The 18,773-nt window shown below is 38.9% G+C and overlaps 1 protein-coding gene across 1 annotated transcript; it reads left to right on the plus strand.

Annotated features, from left to right (window-relative positions):
* The first annotated feature begins 483 nt into the window (after positions 1-483).
* LOC108000835 (uncharacterized) lies at positions 484-17,009 on the plus strand. The gene is made up of 4 exons (XM_017061461.3): positions 484-984; positions 14,013-14,281; positions 14,808-15,020; positions 15,102-17,009. The coding sequence occupies exons 2-4, from the start codon at positions 14,021-14,023 to the stop codon at positions 15,438-15,440; spliced, it is 813 nt and encodes a 270-aa protein (XP_016916950.1). The 5' UTR covers positions 484-984; positions 14,013-14,020; the 3' UTR covers positions 15,441-17,009.
* The last annotated feature ends 1,764 nt before the right edge of the window (positions 17,010-18,773 follow it).

The raw sequence follows: 18,773 nt of genomic DNA on the forward strand, positions 1-18,773 counted from the left end.
AAAGTTTATCAAGAATAGATGCAAAAATGGTTAATTAGTTGTTTAACGAACAGCCATAAGACATATAAGAGCAATGAACTCGATCCATTCGACACGTTTCTTTTTTCGAGCTTTCCAATATAAATTTTTCGATCGTTAATTCTTATCATTACTTCTTCACGTGACACGTTTCCAATTAATTGCATATTCTCTCGAAATTAAAATGCTTATACGTAAATAATTAATTTTCAACGATGTATGCAAAAATTAGAGAGAAGAGAAATGCGTTGTTTTTCGGCTCATTGTTACAAATGCGAAATATGTATTTAACGTGAATAATGGAAGTTCGGTGCATCGATGAAAGACGATTAAAACGAAACGAATGAGCAAGGAAGCGAGGAGAGAATATGATAGAGAAGAGATGAAACGCGATTGCGCGTACGATATTCGGGCGTGCTCGTAACTGATGCGCTTGCCGCGCCTCCTCGCTGGGTTCGTCGGTAATTGTGGCGTTGCTCTCGCAAGGGAACGCGCGCGGTCGAGCAACTCGATTCGTTGGAGCTGCGCCGCCCGTCCCCACAACTCTCGAGGAACTTCAGTCTACCGTCATCGTTCGCGAGCGTCGTTTCGATACGTTTGTCGTTCGCTTTCATTTCACGTTTTTGTTATCTCTATTCTAACGCTATTACCATCACATTTTTTTCGCGCCATAACGTGTTCCGTTTCCCTTTTCACCCGTTGCAAATCGAAAGAAAGGAAAAAAAGGAGGAAACGGGATATCAAACGCAAGTTTCACAAACGTGAATTTTTCCATCCTTTCGCGAATAATTAACAAAACCTAGTAAATTTTATTTATTTATCGGTGGATTATTCGACGCGTCGATCGATCTATCGAGCCATTATCACGCCACCGTCGTCATGTATAATCAACGCATCTGAATTTTTATATCTTCCTTCCCAGACGTGAGATAGGATTTCGAGATTTTCGTCGATTATCGTACGAACGTAAGTACTTACGCATCTGATTTTGTTCGATGAACATAACTTGTTGCCGTTTGGCGGGAAGTTTGGTGAATGTTTCGAAATGTCGATAAAACTTCTTACGTGGAGAACGAGTAACCTTGAGAAATGGCAGTTGTGTATGAAAGTGGGAGTTGAAATTCGCGATGTATCATAGATACGTTGAAACTATCCATTGCAAGAATGAATATCGTTATTCGTTTATTCGAATGATTAAGTAAAAAGTCGCTTTTGCATCGCTTGATAGAATATTCGACTATGATTTTCAATAAATCGCATCGAATTTGTTTCCAATTCATTCTTCACTTACTCGTAACGATTTATTTATTTCATACGAAAACGTACATTACAACTATGATTGCGATACATTTCTGCTATTTACGGCAACAATCATTTTTTAACTGCTAGTTGTAGAAAATTAAAAAATAAGAAAAAAAGTTGACGTTCCGGCCACTAGCGCTGGTTCGATCGTCCGGACGCTGCTCATAGCCACCTGTGCGCACTCTGTTTTGCTTCGAATTAGTTACAGCCTTTTGCCGGTTTTCCCTCCTGCACGTTAGCTCATCCCAAAATCGAAGATTTCCGCTACGTTGAGTTCGTTAGGGCTCGTACGCGAATCTGTCTCTCCGCCTAGTTAATTTTCACTAACGAGGATAACAACGAAGCGTTTCGTTAATCGTGTATCGTCCTTACGTTGCGCGCAGGAGTCGTAAATGCATTACGGTATTCGCTAATATTTTTTTCTTGCTTCTTGCAATTTTGTAAAAGCAAGTAGAAGTTGATACGCGAAAATATCTAGTAGTTCATAAGATATTTCGTCATCGGTCGAAAACCTGACATAAGAAATTCCTCATAGACGATCATATGATCGTTCTCGTTGTTTAAGAAAAGACGGTTTATTTTCTTCACTCAGTGAGGAAAAAGCCCGCTATCGGAAATCGGGACGTGGAAAATAGAGGCAAAAGGGAAAACGCGATTCCGTATTCTCGTTGAACCACGCGCGTTCTTTCTCCTTTTCGAATTCTAGCGTTATGTTGCGTTGAATCGATCAGTGTCTGCGCGCATCCCATTACAATTATTCATTTTCGCGCATTTATTCAATTCGTACGGCTGGATATATCTTCGCACCATGAAAACTTGACTTGAAGTTTTTAATTGAATCGGCTAGGATGTGGAAAGATAACTGTTCGGCCAATCTGGCCAAAAACTATCAATCAGCCTTTTATAAATGAAGAATTTGAAGGACAGCCATTTACAAATGAAGGATGGATGGTTTAATTATACGATAGGGAAGGAAGGCAGAACTGCGAGGTCATCAAACTATCGAATCGAGTATTAAATAATGAATACGTGAAAATTGGATTAGTATGTCACATACACGCTGCGTAGACACGATTCCGATCGTTTTTTTAAACGTTGTATCATAATTTCATTTTAAGCAATAAAGTTAAGAATATCATTCTCTCGTGTTGCTTCTTTGTTTTGCTTCGGACAATTCTTGGAAAAAAAGACAAAATATCCTTGTATAAATTTAAATTTATCCTTATATAGATATATTATGCATACATTTCCAAAGTCGCGTTCCCGAACAATGAATTTCACGTAGAGCTGTGCAAACAGGGCAACGGGAATAATTTTATCAGTCAGTTCAAGTAAATTGTGCTTCGTCGTCGCGTTCGAATGCGGCCAACGATAACTTTCGATCTAGATCTACTTACTTAACATGAACGAAACTCGTTGTTAGGTGGCTCGTTTACCGTTAATACGACACGAATACACAAGCTAAGACGATAAGATTGGATTCGATAAACGATGTATTATTAGTATTTGATAGATATTCGAAACAACCAACAACGATCGATATCCCTTTTACATACGTTCAGTCTTTTTCGCTTTCGAACGCGACTCGACGTTCTCTTCCGCTTTTTGAAAAATCAACCAAGTTTCAATCCCTCTTAAAACTGTGGCTCTTATCATTTGCCTCTGCTATTAATTTTCACCCTCTAACTCTTAGTAGTTATACGTTACGCTTGGTTTAAGAATCGAATTTTTAATCGAAAATGATTCAATAAAATTATCAAATACCAATTTACGATTTGATTGGAAAGTGGTATTGAAAATACACGAGTTATTTAGGAGGAAATTAATCAATTCTAATGAGAAATAAAACGTATTTCTCGAGTCTTCTGATTCTCAAAATTGTACCGTTTAGAAACTTTTCTCGTCAACTCTTCTATCAGTCTCGTCAACCGCAATGGAGGCCCAGCTACCAATAAACCATACTATAATTTAATAGCGATGCAATAAATTCAATTGTCTGGGAGGAGGAGAGGGGAAGGAGGGAAAATCTCTATAACGTTAATGTAAAATTCGATAAATTGATTGATTTGATGAATGAAAAATTTATATTATCAACATGTATACATGTTATTTCAAGTTACACAAATTTTTCGACCATTCGATAGGTCGTAAATCGGCATCGTGGATCGATTAACCCTGTTGCCTCTTACGTTTAATCCAACTTATAAGGGCAGGCAATCCTGTGGTTAATACTTTGAGAACTGCTCCAATTCCTGCTTCCGGATCCTGAAGGAAAAACACGCACACGCGTTATAAAACCGATCGAATTGCGACCAAGTTTAATTTTGCTATGGATATGATCATGGCACTAATTAAATATGGTCGATGTGGTTTTTTCTTTTTTTTTTTTTCAAAATTATTAACGATTAAGGAGAAGATTAAGAATCGTAAGAAGGAAATAGGAATCTTTTTCGACTTACTGCCTCCGCGTCTGCCTCTGCCTCTGCCTCCGGTGCCGGTTCTGGTTCAGGGGCCGCATAGATGAAAGAAATGTATACAACCATAAAAACAAGGGCAACGTTGACCAAGAATTTCATGATTTCTCCGATCGCTTCCTTCCTTCCTGTGTTAATGCTGTTAATTCCTCGTGCGATGGCTTCTTCCACTTGAAGAAACCGTTCCTTCTTTCGTTATTTATACCGGACGAAAATCGTTAAAATTATCGACGAGGAGGTATTATTCCTTTTTTTACAATTTCCGTCGAAGCATTAGGCATTAAAAAAAACGGTTAAGATTATGCAAATTGTGAATAAAGATTTCGAGAGAAGATAGAGGTAAATAATAACTTGAAAAAATTTTTCTGTGCGTATGTATAAAACATGTATGTATATATTTTTGATAAATTTCATCATTTTGCAAAATCAATCTTTTTTTGCTTCTCAAATTTCGTGGTACGACAGGGAAAAATTTTAAATCTAATTGAAAATACTCTATTTCTATATACATTGCGAACAACTACTCCAAACACTTTTTTCAACCTTTGAAAATAGGAAGGGCAATTCGAGAACGATTCCCTTTCCTTCAAGAAAAATCATACATCCGTCCAATTTAGCCAAAATTCAATTCAAGTTGAAATTACGAATAAAATTACTTCCACAAGTTAGTTCGATGATTTATCGTTGAATTAATAATGATAATAATACTGCCAAACGGCCGAGGTTATATGAAAAGCGGGATCGATTGGTAACAGCTACGAATAAATCTTATTCCATCGTTTTTTTAATAAGTAATTACATTAAGTAATCGCACTTTATTCGAGACTTTTAACTCGTTTAATTATTCATCAAACGAGTTAAATAGAAATACCCAACTCTGGCCCAAATAGTTGGGATGGATTCATATATACGCGCGAGAACGCTTACTTACACGTGTTATGCACGTGTATACGTAACATGGCGGCCGAGGAGCGCTGCGAATCTCGCGCCGTCGGAGAAATCGAGAATCTGGAACTCTGGTGAGAGTAAGAACCGCGCGCGACTCCCCGGATATCCGTTCGAAGCTACGAGGAACCGAAACTCGTTCGAAGCCAGTTCACCCACGACATTGAAAGTTACGAGCGGGGAGAAATCGATTTGCCCCGAGAGAGAGAGAGACCCTTTGTTTAAAAACGTTCATCGCGACGTTTCTCGCGCATCGATTTTTCGATTCCGTTTCGTTTCGCGATTTCCAGCCAGGCGCCATACCTTTTATCGACCGCGAGGTAGTAGAATGCAGCGTGTGCGTTCGTGTGTACGCGCAAGTTCACGGGAACGAGAAGTGGATGGAGAAAAAAGAAGGAAGGAAAGAAAGAAGAAGAAGAAGAAGAGGAGGAGGAGGAGGAAGAAAAGGAGAAAAGAGAGGAGAAAAAGGCCGTGAGGCCCAGGGCTGACCGGTTCATCGACCTATCGTCCGGTCTCCTTAGTCCCTCGTTCTTCACCTTTCTCTCGACACTTGGTTTCTCTTTCTCTCTGTTAACTCTTTTCTGTTAGCCCCCGACTGTTCCTGAACCGACAGGAATCTCTCGTCTCGGTCGCGATACAAAAGACACGCAGATTTTTGGTCGTGGAATTCCCATCGCGTTTTCTAATTCTAAAGCGCTTTAGTTCCCCCCCCTCTCTCCCTTTATTTATTCCGTCCTATTCTTTTTTGGAATTTATTTTACCAGTTTTCGAGAGGAATTTTTTCCATTTCAAAAACGAAAATTTCGTTTAGAATGAGAATTTAAAAAAAAACAAGAAAGGGATGAAAAGTTTGGAAAATTGTGTGGAAAATAGTTGTTTAATATCGTTTAATTATACAATTACTGCGATCGGAATAATTTCATTACATTCGTGAATGTTTTGGTCACATTGCAAGCTGGATCAAAATGAAAATGTATGATGTGGAAACGCACGTAATCTCGTTCGGATATTCGTCGATTGTAGTTACGCATCTTCTATTAATCGCAGTTCATCAACGTTATCAACATTCCTCCGGTCGGAAACGAATGATTCATTGTTTTAATCTTCCTGTTTACAATAGTCGAGTCGAATTGCAGCGATCGTTAGAAACGGCATGCCACACGTACATACACACGGAGAAGAGCTGTTCATATTTTTCACTCGGGAAGAGGACGCAAAGGAGGTCGTGCGAGGAACGAGATCCGTGCGAGAATACATTTTTCCCAGTACTTTGTCCCTCTTTCGCCGCTCTCCCTTCTCTTTCTTCCTTTTCTTCTTCTTTCAACTTGATCCCCATTCTTTTTTCTCCGCTACACAACGGCTGTTGTCCTCCAAAACCAGGATACCATTAATAGATAGATTGTACGTCGTCGAAGCTAATCGGTGCGAAATTAAACCGGTTTCGAACGATCTCCTCTTCCACTCTCGTCAGCGCTGAGAAAATTAATGAATATCGATTTCAATGGGACGTGGAACACGTTGGTCTAAAACGCGTTGGAAAAAGATAAAAGCGTCGTGGAACGTCACGGAAGGAATACGTTCTCTTCTTCTTCTTCTTCTTCTTCTTCTCTTTCGAATTTCTTTCTTCCTTTTCTTTTTCTTTCCACCCTCGTCAACTTGTCTCGCAGGATTTTACGCTACAGAGTTTTACACGGTTGAAAACAGGTCTGCTTCCACTCCACAACCGATGCTCCACATTTTTATCCCGACAGGTGAAATTCAAGATACGAGAAGAAACTTGCGAAGTAGAAATAACAATTTATCCTTTCCTGCTCGAAAATATCGCGCTTATTGTTAGATTTTCGTTGCGATATTTCCTCCTTTCCTGCTCGTTCGTTCCTCCTCTTTTCCTTTGTTTAACCATCGACGGGGACGATTGTGCGAGTTATTACGGATGAAGGAAGGGTGGAAAGAAAGAAAGAAAAAAATTGTCTTTCTTTCCACCTTTTCTCGTCGGAACGGAGACGATGACAGAAAGAGTCAAGTACGTGTACATTGTCCTCGGTAGTCACTTCGCCGGCTTGTTGTGTAAAGCTTCGTTTTCTCTTTCACTCGAGTACAGGAAACTACGATTCTTGAGAAACTCGGAAGCTTCTTATCTTAGTATTTGGAAAGAAGAGGGAATGAGGGGAAAAAAAGAGAAATTAATAATTATTACAAATATTTTATTCCAATAACAATCGGATTACGCGGCCACGCGTCACGTTCTGATTGGCTGTAGAAATTTTTTGCAATTGTTTGATCCACGTTTAAACGATAGAAAGAAAGGATATTCTTAAGGAATTCGAAAGCTTGTTATCTTAGTATTTGGAAAGAAAAGGGAGTGGAAAAAAAAAGAGGAATTAATAATTGTTATAAATATTTTATTCGAATAATTAGTCGGACAAGCATCTCGTTCCGCTTGATTGCAGAATTTTTTATTTAAACGAATAGAAAGAAAGAAGACGGCAAAAGGAGTTATGACACGAAGGAGAGCGCGAGTTAAGTCGTAAATAATATTGCGGTTACGCTGCGAAGGATCGTTGTTTCTTTTCTTTTATTTTTCACGGAATAATGTCAAGACTAAAGCCTCGTTCGAGGCAGAAAGACAAGTTGGAAGGTCGAATTTGCCATTTGTAGGTCGTTTGTTTCGGTTGGCTCTGTTTTTAAAAAGTAAACAGTTGAACTTATCTAATACGATCGAGCCGTGGGATCAATTTCCACACGCCACTTAACCGTCCTGGAATGCCGTTAAACTGGTGATGCGTCCACGTGAACTACAATGGCCGGTTTAACCATCATGATCATGGCGCGCGAGTTAATGAATCATTAACGGTCGTCTCTGTCAGTCCCTTAATGCCTCTTAACCCTTGGGAGTCTGTTTCATATCCGGTTAGCCGGTCGTGCTCTTCTCTCGTTCGCGTCATTGCGGTATTTACTCGCATTCGTTCCTTACGAATCTTTTGAAACCGGTTCGACAAACTTTGCCACGGCTCCGATCCCTTTGTTCCTATCCTCTTTCGATAGATTCCCTATGTTTGCTCCAACAGCAGAATTGAATTTTTCGCAAGTTGGGGCAATCGAGATTGACAATGATCTCGTACAGGTATCCTTTAATTAACCTCGCGCCACTTTGCCTTCTTTATTAGGAGAAAAGTAGCGGGTTCGACGTTGTTCAAGTGGCGGGTTATAAAAAGTAGCAGGTATTAACAAGGCTGGAAAGGGGGAAAAGATGTTTATCTTGTTGGCAGAATTTCCCGTGTTTCAATAAAAATTTTAATCAAATGAAATTATTGCGGAAATTTTCTATGCGAGCCGAGTGCGGATACAAGATAAATATATTCAGGGAATTTCGTTCGAGAAATGGTAACGGATAATAATAGGTGTACAGAAGGTAAACTGTTGGCCCTGAAGAGCGCGTTATTATTTTTCGAGGACGATAACGCACGTTCCACGAACGTGACACGACTGCGACTAGTTGACATTCGTCCGGGCGAAAGAAGTTTCGTTCGCGCCTTCGTTTCGCGTCGGATGGAATAATTTCGTTTGAAACGTTTCGTTCCTCGTACGCCCGATCGTTTCCTGATTATTCGAAATCGCGCACCATGATGATCGCAGATACCAGAAGAAAATATTCGAACGTGAAAGAAGGAACTGCCTCGACTTTCTCATCCCTCTGCTTTTGTTGCACCGGATGAAACAACGAGTCGACAGAGCGAAAAGCAGTCCCGTTAAATGGCGTGGAGCAAGAAACAGAGAGAGAGAAAAAGAGAGAGGAGAGAGAAAGCAGTTCGATGTTTAATATTCAATAACAAGTATCTAATATATTCGCAAATATCGAGGAAAAGGATAATTCAGAGCAATATACTGTGACTCGCGAAAGTATTTGAATCGCTATCTTACAAGGAAATAAAAATTTGTATACAGAGTACAATAAGTTAGATATTTAGAATTGTATTTAGAATTTGTCGATTTGTTTCAAAGCAGAAAATTAAAACTTCATTTTTTTTTCGATATATTTTCGCAATTTAAACAAAATTACATTTAAAAAACGAAAATTACTTTATGAAACGTTGATTTCATTTCTTTAAAGTGATATTTTTGGCACAAAAAAATATATGATTTATATACTATTAGCTTTATATGCTAACAAAATTTCAAGAGGGATAAAAAATCGTTCGTTAATAATTTTTCCATCAAAAAATGAAAAAGCTTTCAAATACTTTCATGAATCGCGAGGTAATTCTATAATTCTATATGCGAGGTTAAATAGCGATAAAATCATCTTGGCGAAAAGCCAATACGTTGATTAACAAAATTTCATCGAGAATGGAAAAATTGTTCGTTAATGTTCCGACAAAAAAGTAAAAAAGCTTTCAAATATTTTCGCGAGCTGGGTAATTTCGTTACATAGTGATAAAATCGTCTCAGGAGAAGCCAAGTCGTTGGCGATAAACTGATGTATGGCGGAGGGTGACGTCATTCCGTGAGGCAGAATCGAGGCTCCTTTCCTCCAGCCTCCCCTCTGCCAGGATAACCTGTTCTAGCGTCCTGTTTCATCGATCCATCCTTCGCGCCGGAACTGTCGCCATTTCTACGTGAAAACTTCAATTTTCTTTCCACGATAAAATATCGGCCAAATTATTTGAAATGCATCAAACGTAGCAACCGTGACGCGAGATAATAAATCTGTTCTTACGATGACTGTAACACGTGACGCAATACAACTACGACTTTTTCAAAATAGATATATCTTCGTGGAAATATTCCTTGCGAATCTTTTTCCATGAGAAAAATTATAATTACTCTACTCGTATTTTGTTCGTTTTACGTAACGATCTCTTTGCTGTTTTCGTAATACACACGTTTTACTTTTAATTTCCGCGTGGAAGCTATGTTTTTTTTTTTTTTACGCGAGAATTATTGAATATATGAGATGAAAAAAAAATATGAATAATGAATTTGACACTGTGTTGCGCAATTAACAACGTCATTCGTTTTTCTTTTTTTTGCAATGTTTAACATCATTCTTCCTAGTTTTCCATATATCGATTTATTATCGATGTATGATATTATGTATATTTGAGAACGAGAATTTTTTCCACGTATATCAATAACGATGACTAATTGTGTGAGTAACGTGGTGCAAACACGTGACGAAAATTAAACGCTCACAATCTATCATGTTTTTTCAATAGATCGTTAACGCGTGGTTCGAAGATGATTCTAACCAATATTTAATCAAATATTTTCCTTATTGGAATATTAGCGCCGGCGTTGTTCTCTCCTTTTTTTCCAAAAAAATAGAAGAACAAGAAGAAGAAAAAGATGTTCGTATTCGTAATTGGCGGTACGTTTTCAAAGACATATTTTATCGCATGGTTAATATTCAGCGAGGGGACTCGATGACTAAGAGACGACTACGTAGGCGGAAACAAATCATCAGCTCTAAATTGATATCTCGCGCATTCTACGAGATAGTCGTTGCTCTTATCTTCTTTGCACTGAGAATGATTCTCGCGAATCGCAGACTCGAGATATTGTATCATTTGATTCTCGATAGCATTTTATTTCCTCTCGTAACTAGCATCTTTTCTTTATTTCCTTAAATAAATATAAAGATATATATATATATATATCTTTTTCATCGAAAATTATTTTAAAATATCAAAATTCCTTCGTTGCTCGCACGATGAAAAACCTTTGAATAAATTGATAATGTGCGTACGCAGAGCCGTCTATATTCGCGATGCATACCTAACTACATACCACGCATGCGCAGGTAGACTACTTTTATTGTTAGCAAACTACGAAGAGTAAACCATGTGCCACGATTATATTTTCACTGCTCTGGTAATCGATACGAAATAGTATATAATAAGTAAATACACATGTACTGCATATATAGGTCTCTTTATATGAAATAGTTGACTTTTTCCGTTAAACCGATAAAGTTGAAATGTCGATAATCAAATGGTGACGTTTTACTCTCGCTTCAACGTGTAGTCGAACGTCCTTTCGCATTCGCGAATCGTATCGGAAGAGATGTACATAATAGGTGTACATGCATACCTGCATGCGGCGTTTTAAACGAGATGCATATTGAACGACGCATAACGAACTCTGCGCGTTATCGGATGCATCCATTATATCCATTAACGGACATTGTCTGCAGTTATGCAATATCGCCGAATTACACGCACACACGTTGTTTAAGAATAATATCATATATCTGCATCTAGCTCGATTCAGATAAAATACAGAACTATTTATCCATCGATTTTTCAAAACTAGTAGAGAAAAATGAGGTTAAAAATGAGGGAGGTGAGATGTTTCGAGATAATTTTTACGAGATAAAAATAATCGGTGTCGTGTTTTCAATTGTTATCGAACACGCCACTCTATCATTCATTTTAGTGACATCTGCGAGAATAAATAGCGTAATTCTACATAAGAGTCTACTATGTATCATTATTTTTTGATCTATTTCGATTATTTAACTTCAATATTGATTTTTTTTTTGTATTAATCAGATGATATTTAAAAATATGCTGTAACAGAAAATTTAATATAACAAATAAAATATTTTTGCAAATTATATATGTCGATGGAAGTTATTTCAACTATTACTGCAACAACTCTATTAAAAAAAAAATATACAAATTATTGTGTCGTTTTAACTTGCTGCGAAAAATCTATCGCAATATATTAAATATAAAAATTTTAAAATAAAATAAATTTAATATCAAGTTAATGAAACAGTGAAAAGAACAATGGCATTATTTTTCAATCGTTTTTTTACATATTTTCTCAAAATCAAAATCTGTATATCAATATCGCGTATATTTATTTAGAAAATTTCCATTTTTAGTTTTCATGATTTTATTCGATCGTGCAAGAATCTAATTTTCGAATTATAGCAAAGCGCGATGAATATCAATTGACAACGAGATTCGCAAGATTGTCGAATGTTCAAATAACGAAATAGTGGGTAAGACGAGCGACAAGATCTTTTCAATTTCACTGGCGGAGAACGTCGTTGATGGAGATGACGGCATGCCTTGTTATGGTTGTCCGTAATAATTACGATACTCGTGACCGGTTACTTGACCGCGACGTTTCTTCCGTCGTCTGCCATCATCGTGCAGTCTACGTCGATTATGAACGTTGAAAAAAAGCACGAACGAATGGTCGATCCCTCGTACTTCTCGAGTGTTTAGTAAATTCCATCGATTGTTAGATACATGGAAATGAATAAATTCAAAGCTTTGCATTGTCGAATAAATTCGTTAAACGAGAAAATATTTGGTACAATTTTTTTCCTTCTAAAGTCCAAACAAACACGAAAGTTGATATGCAAAAATTAATTAAAACTTATTTATTGAATTAAAAGCAATTAAAATTTGTTGTGAAGCTCATATTTTATATATTCGTCTCGCTTCGTCTATCTTAAATTCCTCGTAGCTCAATAAATAAGCCTCGATCGACATTTTTATACACCAATTTTTGTATTCGTTTTTACCTTGAGAATCGATTCCAATTATTCCATTACATATAATGAACAATAATATAATTGTATAATTGGTTCTACATCGATAATTAATATTTCCGTTCGTATATTCGCGTTTCTATTTGCAATGTCGAACATCTGTCAAGAAGAGCCATTCAACCGAAATGGTGGCGAGGAGATAGCGGAGAATGGAGAAAGAAAGGGTTCCGTGAGAGAGATCCGATGTTAAGTGTGACAGTTGGAAAGTAGCAATGGGAATGATGTCATCGTACGAATGTCGGCAATGTTCATGCGCTGTAACGTACATTGAATGAAATCGGTATGCGATTCCGATCACCAATAAAGATGAGAATAAACGAAGAAATCAATGAAGGAGATATATCTATACGTACATTTATCGTGCTTTGTTAAAGAGACAATAGAAAAATTTTGATTCATAAAATCCATACCGCGTGTTTCATTAATTTATCTTAGTCCGAATCTTATCTCGTCACTTTCGAAAATAATAATCCTGCCCGATCTGACCGACCGAGCAACGTATCAAAGAACGAATTCGAACGTCGAATCGGGCGAGAAATAATCCATCATCCTACAAATCTCCTGCAATAGTGCTCTATGGTAAAAATTCACACGCGTAAAGCGTCACGATCGACGTACAAAAGAAGAGAATATAGCAGCGAAAAAGCAGCTACAAAAAACGGGCAGAGAACGACATCACGTCAAGGTCTTTGTCGCTACCACGATCGTTACACTAAATTACGCTTCGCCTCGTTTCGCCTCGTTTCGACGAGCGTTTCGTTCTCGAGACGAATTTCCCCACGCTTAGAAAAACCCACGGTAACGAACAATCGATCATCGCGTGAGAACGCGAGACGAACGCGGTCCGCCACCATATTTATCGGCGGTCGATCTACGGGTAAACAATCTCGAGTTTCTTATCGGGTCGAAACAATGGTGCAATCCTCGCAGCCGAGTGTAGTAAGTATAACGTTATACCAGATAACGTGGACAATGCGCTTCCGGTGTGCGTTTTGCGCACCGCCATCTACTCCACTCGTTTTCCGATCCTTCGGCCAAGTAACTAAAGTATATCGTTACACACCGATACGGGCGTGTGCAAAGAATTCCCTTTGTTGTCATTGGATCGTACGGAAACAGACGAAATTCTCTTTCTCTTCGTTGCACTGGTTGAAAAATATGGAATATGTAGAGAGGATATGAAAGTCGATCAAGTATAAGACGAGGGCGAAATTCTTCGATTACAATGGAATCGAAGCATCGTTTTCACATGACGATGCAACAACCCGTATAGGCGGGCGTCGTGATTAGTCAGCCGACTAACTCGCTTAAAGGCGCTGTGATCGAATTAAGGTCGAACGGGAGTGGGACTTTTCTCGCCATGATTAAGTGGGTCGTTGCTAAAACGCTATTGGCTGATTAGCTTTATCCACGTTGACGGTGTCCCTTGCGTCATCATATTCGACCTGTGCTCGACCCATTTTTTTTCTGGAATCGGATGGCAAAGGAATTTGATGGACGAGATGAGCGGGAATAACGAGAGGAAAATTTTCGATCGATCTTTTCGAAAAAAAGGAAAGGTTAAGAATTTCGTAAGATGAATAATTGCTTTAAAAACGAATGGATCGAAACGTTTCGTCGGAAAGCCGATTGGAAACGATGTCTCTCGCGGTGAGAGGAGTCCCGATTTGTAATTTTTAATTTTAACGCGTTTGTCTCGTTTTCAGGACAAGAGATGAACGCCCCACCGCCGGTCTACGCATCGTCCTGTCCCGCGTTGCAATCAAACCTGTCGCTGCACAGTTCCTCCTATTACAGCGAATACAGCGGGGCGGCAAGGAGGCGATTATCGTCGACGGGCGAGGCGGACACCTCGGCCACGTCGAGCTACGAGGGTAGCGATAGCTCTGAGAACAGCGACGAGTCTCGTCTCGAACCGGTTAATCAGATCGAGCGAGAGCAACTCGAAACGTTTTTCCGGGGCTTGAAATCCCAGGTAAAGCTTTTCGCCTTTTCCAACTCTCTCTCTCTCTCTCTCTCTCTCTCTCTCTCTCTCTCTCTCTCTTTCTCTCTCTCTCTCTCTCTCTCTCTCTCTCTCTCTCTCTCTCTCTCTCTCTCTCTCTCTCTCTCTCTCTCTCTCTCTCTCTCTCTCTCTCTCTCTCTCTCTCTCTCTCTCTCTCTCTCTCTCTCTCTCTCTCTCTCTCTCTCTCTCTCTCTCTCTCTCTCTCTCTCTCTCTCTCCCTCTCTCTCTCTCCCTCTCTCTCTCTCCCTCTCTCTCTCTCTCTCTCTCTCTCTCTCTCTCTCTCTCTCTCTCTCTGTGTGTGTGTGTGTGTGTGTGTGTGTGTGTGTGTGTGTGTGTGTGTGTGTGTGTGTGTGTGTGTGTGTGTGTGTGTGTGTGTGTGTGTGTGTGTGTGTGTGTGTGTGTGTGTGTGTGTGTGTGTGTGTGTGTGTGTGTGTGTGTGTGTGTGTGTGATGTCACGTTCGTCGATGAAACTCTTCTTCGTTCCCTTGAAACCCAACAGGTGTTCGTTTGCGAGTCATTGGCCAACTTGTATCTGGGAAACGCGTCGCAGACCGAAAGATGGGAGCTTCGATTTACCGGAATTCCAGTAGTGGTGTTGGATCTTGGAGAAACGCGATCGAGATCAAAGAGACGGATCCAAATCCTTTTGGCCGAGCGTGGCTCCTGTTTTACGCTTTGGAGGGAGACGATTGACAATTTATCGTCGTACAAGGTAAATAAATGAATGAATGAATGAATGAATGAACAGTCCAGGATTAAAAATTTGCAATTATTATTACAATTGCGTTTTCAGGTGTCGGGGCCGGCCTTCCACACGATGTGTCTCTCGTCGGATCACACGCGCCTCGCCGGCCTCAGTTTCGACAATCCAAAAGCCGCCAACGACCTTTGGCAGCACATAGAAAGACTCGTCTCCTGCCCCGAGAACATTAGCCTCTCGGTACCGGGGAAAAAGAAGAAGAAACCGGTGCAGAAGAAAGTGGTTTTACCGGCCAAGAGTAACATCAGCCAGCCCTGTCAATTTCAACACGTGACGAGCGTGGACGCCGCCGATCGATCGCGATATTTCTCCCTCCAAACCCTGGTTCCGGCTTTGAACGAGCTCGAAAGCTCATTGGAGGCGAATTTCTGAGATAACGAGACGCTGGCCAAGAGTTCAGATTCGTAAAACTCTGACGGCGCTCTCGTCCATCATCTATCCATCACGTATTGCGCGTTATGTTCTAGGAAAATTCATTGTAATACCTTCGTGGATAAGATTGTCCGTAAAAATGGAACTCGTGCGCGCAGATGCGCTCATTTCTTCGTGCTTCCGAGCGAAATCAAACGATTTGCCAAATCCATTGTCGCGTTACATTTTTCAACGCGATACCGCTCGATGCGACGCCTTCCTATTCTCTTCTCGTCCTTTTTTCTTTTGCTCGAGAGAGAAGTAATCGTAGTAGTTAAAAAAAGAAAAAAAAAAGAAAAAGGAAAAAAAAAGATTGTAAATCTTGAGGATCGAGAAAATGAAAAACTTCGTTCATTCTACAATTTTGTTTTATTGCTATCGTAATTAGTAGATAATGGCATAGACAAGGATATTTGTTCAGGGAAACGTACAACGGTACAACATCATTATTTCCAAATTTCAATGTAACATCGTCGTTCTGATGTTTGGAATCATTAGCTTCTTTCGATCGCTAGAGACACACTCAACTGATTAAAATTCATTGTTCAATCATCATCATCATCATTACTGACATACCGTTCGACGAATTATATATACAAAGATCAAGAAAAATTCGAATAATTTCGAAATGCGTTCGTATTAGCGTGAGGCTTGGAGTAAAGATACAGAAGATTGAAAATATTTTTCAAACTCTAATCGCCTGCAAAATGCTTCGATTTTGTCACGCGTTTCGATCAAGAATTGAATATCGTCGTGTTATGTACGCGAAATTTTGTCACGTTTCCAAAGTGAATTGCGTACCGCGTGAATTCTGTCCGAATAACGACTGCGATAAGACTGGTTCTACCATTTATTATCCTATAATTAGAGGAGCGAGTTTAAACGTAGGCATTGTGACGATAATAAAAACGTAGAACGTTACTTTGTTATTCGACGTTGATCGAATTTCTTCGATACGCAATTTTTTCGACGCTTTAACTTCTTTACTGCTCGTTAACATTATTGGTATCGAGTCGGATATGAAAGAATTATACGAAAAGAAAGAAAAGAGAAATAATGTGCGGTATTGTTATGGAATGGCGGTCGAAACTTGATTATTAAATAATGTATTTTCCGCTCCAAGGACGCGCGATCGCGTCGTTGTTGTCGCATCGTTGTTGAAACGCGTAATTAATATCGTGTAAGGAATGTCAAGAGGATAATCAAATTTCTCGCGTTCAAAGAGTTTAGTTAGCATTTGCATTTATGTAGCGATCGATGAGAGACAATTGTCAAACGTAATATTCGTTTGTCCGAGATCGTTTGAAAGTCCCCCTTCTTTTTGATTTGCAGACACTCGTCTGTGTGTACGAAATAACTTCGATTCGACGATACATTGATTTCTTTGTCTCGACTGTGATATAAATATATTTGTATAGTTAAGTTTCATAATATGTATCCACATTGATTAATCATTTTGATATGTAAGTTTACGATCATCATTTCGCATGTAATAATTATGATAATAAATAAGTAAATTTACGTAACATATATTTCAGGCTCGTATTCGACGCATTGATTAGAAGAAATAGGAGATACTCCATCGATGTTATTTTTTAACACTAGACTACCAGAGATGGACATATACCTATTTTTACCGGTACCAATCAAAATGACTGCGATTTATATTAAAGAAAAAATGAAATCCATAATATTTGATACTTTGATGTGCTTGTAAATACTATCATCTTATTTTTCAGACAGAAAAATATTTAAAAAAAAAGTTTCTAGAAGGATAATAAAACCAGTCGTTTTGATTGGTCCGGTACTTCTAGTGTTAACGAAAGAAATAAAGGACAAGACTGACAATCACGCGTGAAAACGAAACGACTAAAGAAAAACTTGAAAACGAAGAAGCAATTATTTTTCTAATTTCTTCGAACAAATACTTTCGTGTTTAATTACAAGCGAGTAAAAGATGGCGTAGCAAGGAAAAGATGGCGTACCCGGAATCAAAGCGACACTTTCCTCGCGCAGTTCAAATATATGATTGACTTTCTCTTCTTTTGGTATCCAATGGCTATTGGTAAACAACGGATGTTTTTCGAATCTGCCCACTTAACATTCTTTTTGCGGATCGAACTTAATTGTAATCAACCTGTATCTTACGACACGCGACGAGATAATACGAACTTGCTTCACCTGAGCAGGATGTAATTCCTATTCCACTTTCACCATTCTCAACACTTTTACTATTTGTTAAGATATCGCGTGACGTGAAGTGGTTCGATCGATCATAACTTCGCTCAGCGTGAACAATAATTGGAAAAACGTGTAAATAGAAATTAAGATTAAGTGTAAGGAACTGAGAGAAAAAAAATCGAAGAAAAATCAATAGGATTCGAATACAGATGAGAGAAAATATTCTATTTTTTTATCTCATGGTGATTAGAAAAAGATGAATATAGAATTTAATTACCGTTAATACATTTTCAATTTGCGATGAATCGCGAATGCATCGCGACAAACAATGCAATTTTCGCATTCCATGAAGCGAGCAAGGTTATTGGAAGTCGAGTAAGAATGTGTCGCGTAGAACTCGTTAGACGTTCGGCTGTAAATGGCGGATAAAAGCAACTGGTCGGTTGGTCTCTCATACGTATGGATGAGAGGAAGACAATCGGTATTCGTGCGACAGGAAGCCATCGATACGAGGAAACGGCGAGTCGTCAGTGTGTTTCTGGAACTCACGTATTTTACTATTTCGTTTCTTTTCACGAGTTTACCGGTCTGAGCCACTCGTCGCCACTACATACCTACATCTCCATTGTATCCACTTCGAAGTAAATAGATATTCGTCGTAGAAAAATCGAATCGAAGGAAACTGTAAATCCGATAACAGGAAATATATACGTAGTGTGTAAAAAAGAAAGTTTCGAAAGAAAAGTTATGTAATATGGTATATATTCGGAAAAGATAAATCTTATGTGACTCGTGGAAACTTGAAGAAATTTTCTTTTTTTTCGTTTAAATTTTTAGAACGATGTTCAATTTCCCAGCATCGCTGTTTTCTCATTTTGTCTCTGTCTCTTTATTTTTTGATTTAAAGTGAAATTAAACTTTTTTATAGTCTTCAAGTTTCTTGATGATTCCGGGCGCATCGATAGCCGGAAAGCTATAGAACCGAGAGATATGCGTGGGTTCCAGGTACCGGAATCGAAGCGAGGCCAGAGGACTCGGAAGAGGCACGGAGAGAGGTACGGAGACACCGATATTGGGTTAGTTTTTACGGCTGGTTTCTAGTTTCCACAGTGG

This window comes from Apis cerana, linkage group LG4 (genome assembly GCF_029169275.1).
Source record: "Apis cerana isolate GH-2021 linkage group LG4, AcerK_1.0, whole genome shotgun sequence".
NCBI classification, from domain to species: domain Eukaryota; kingdom Metazoa; phylum Arthropoda; class Insecta; order Hymenoptera; family Apidae; genus Apis; species Apis cerana.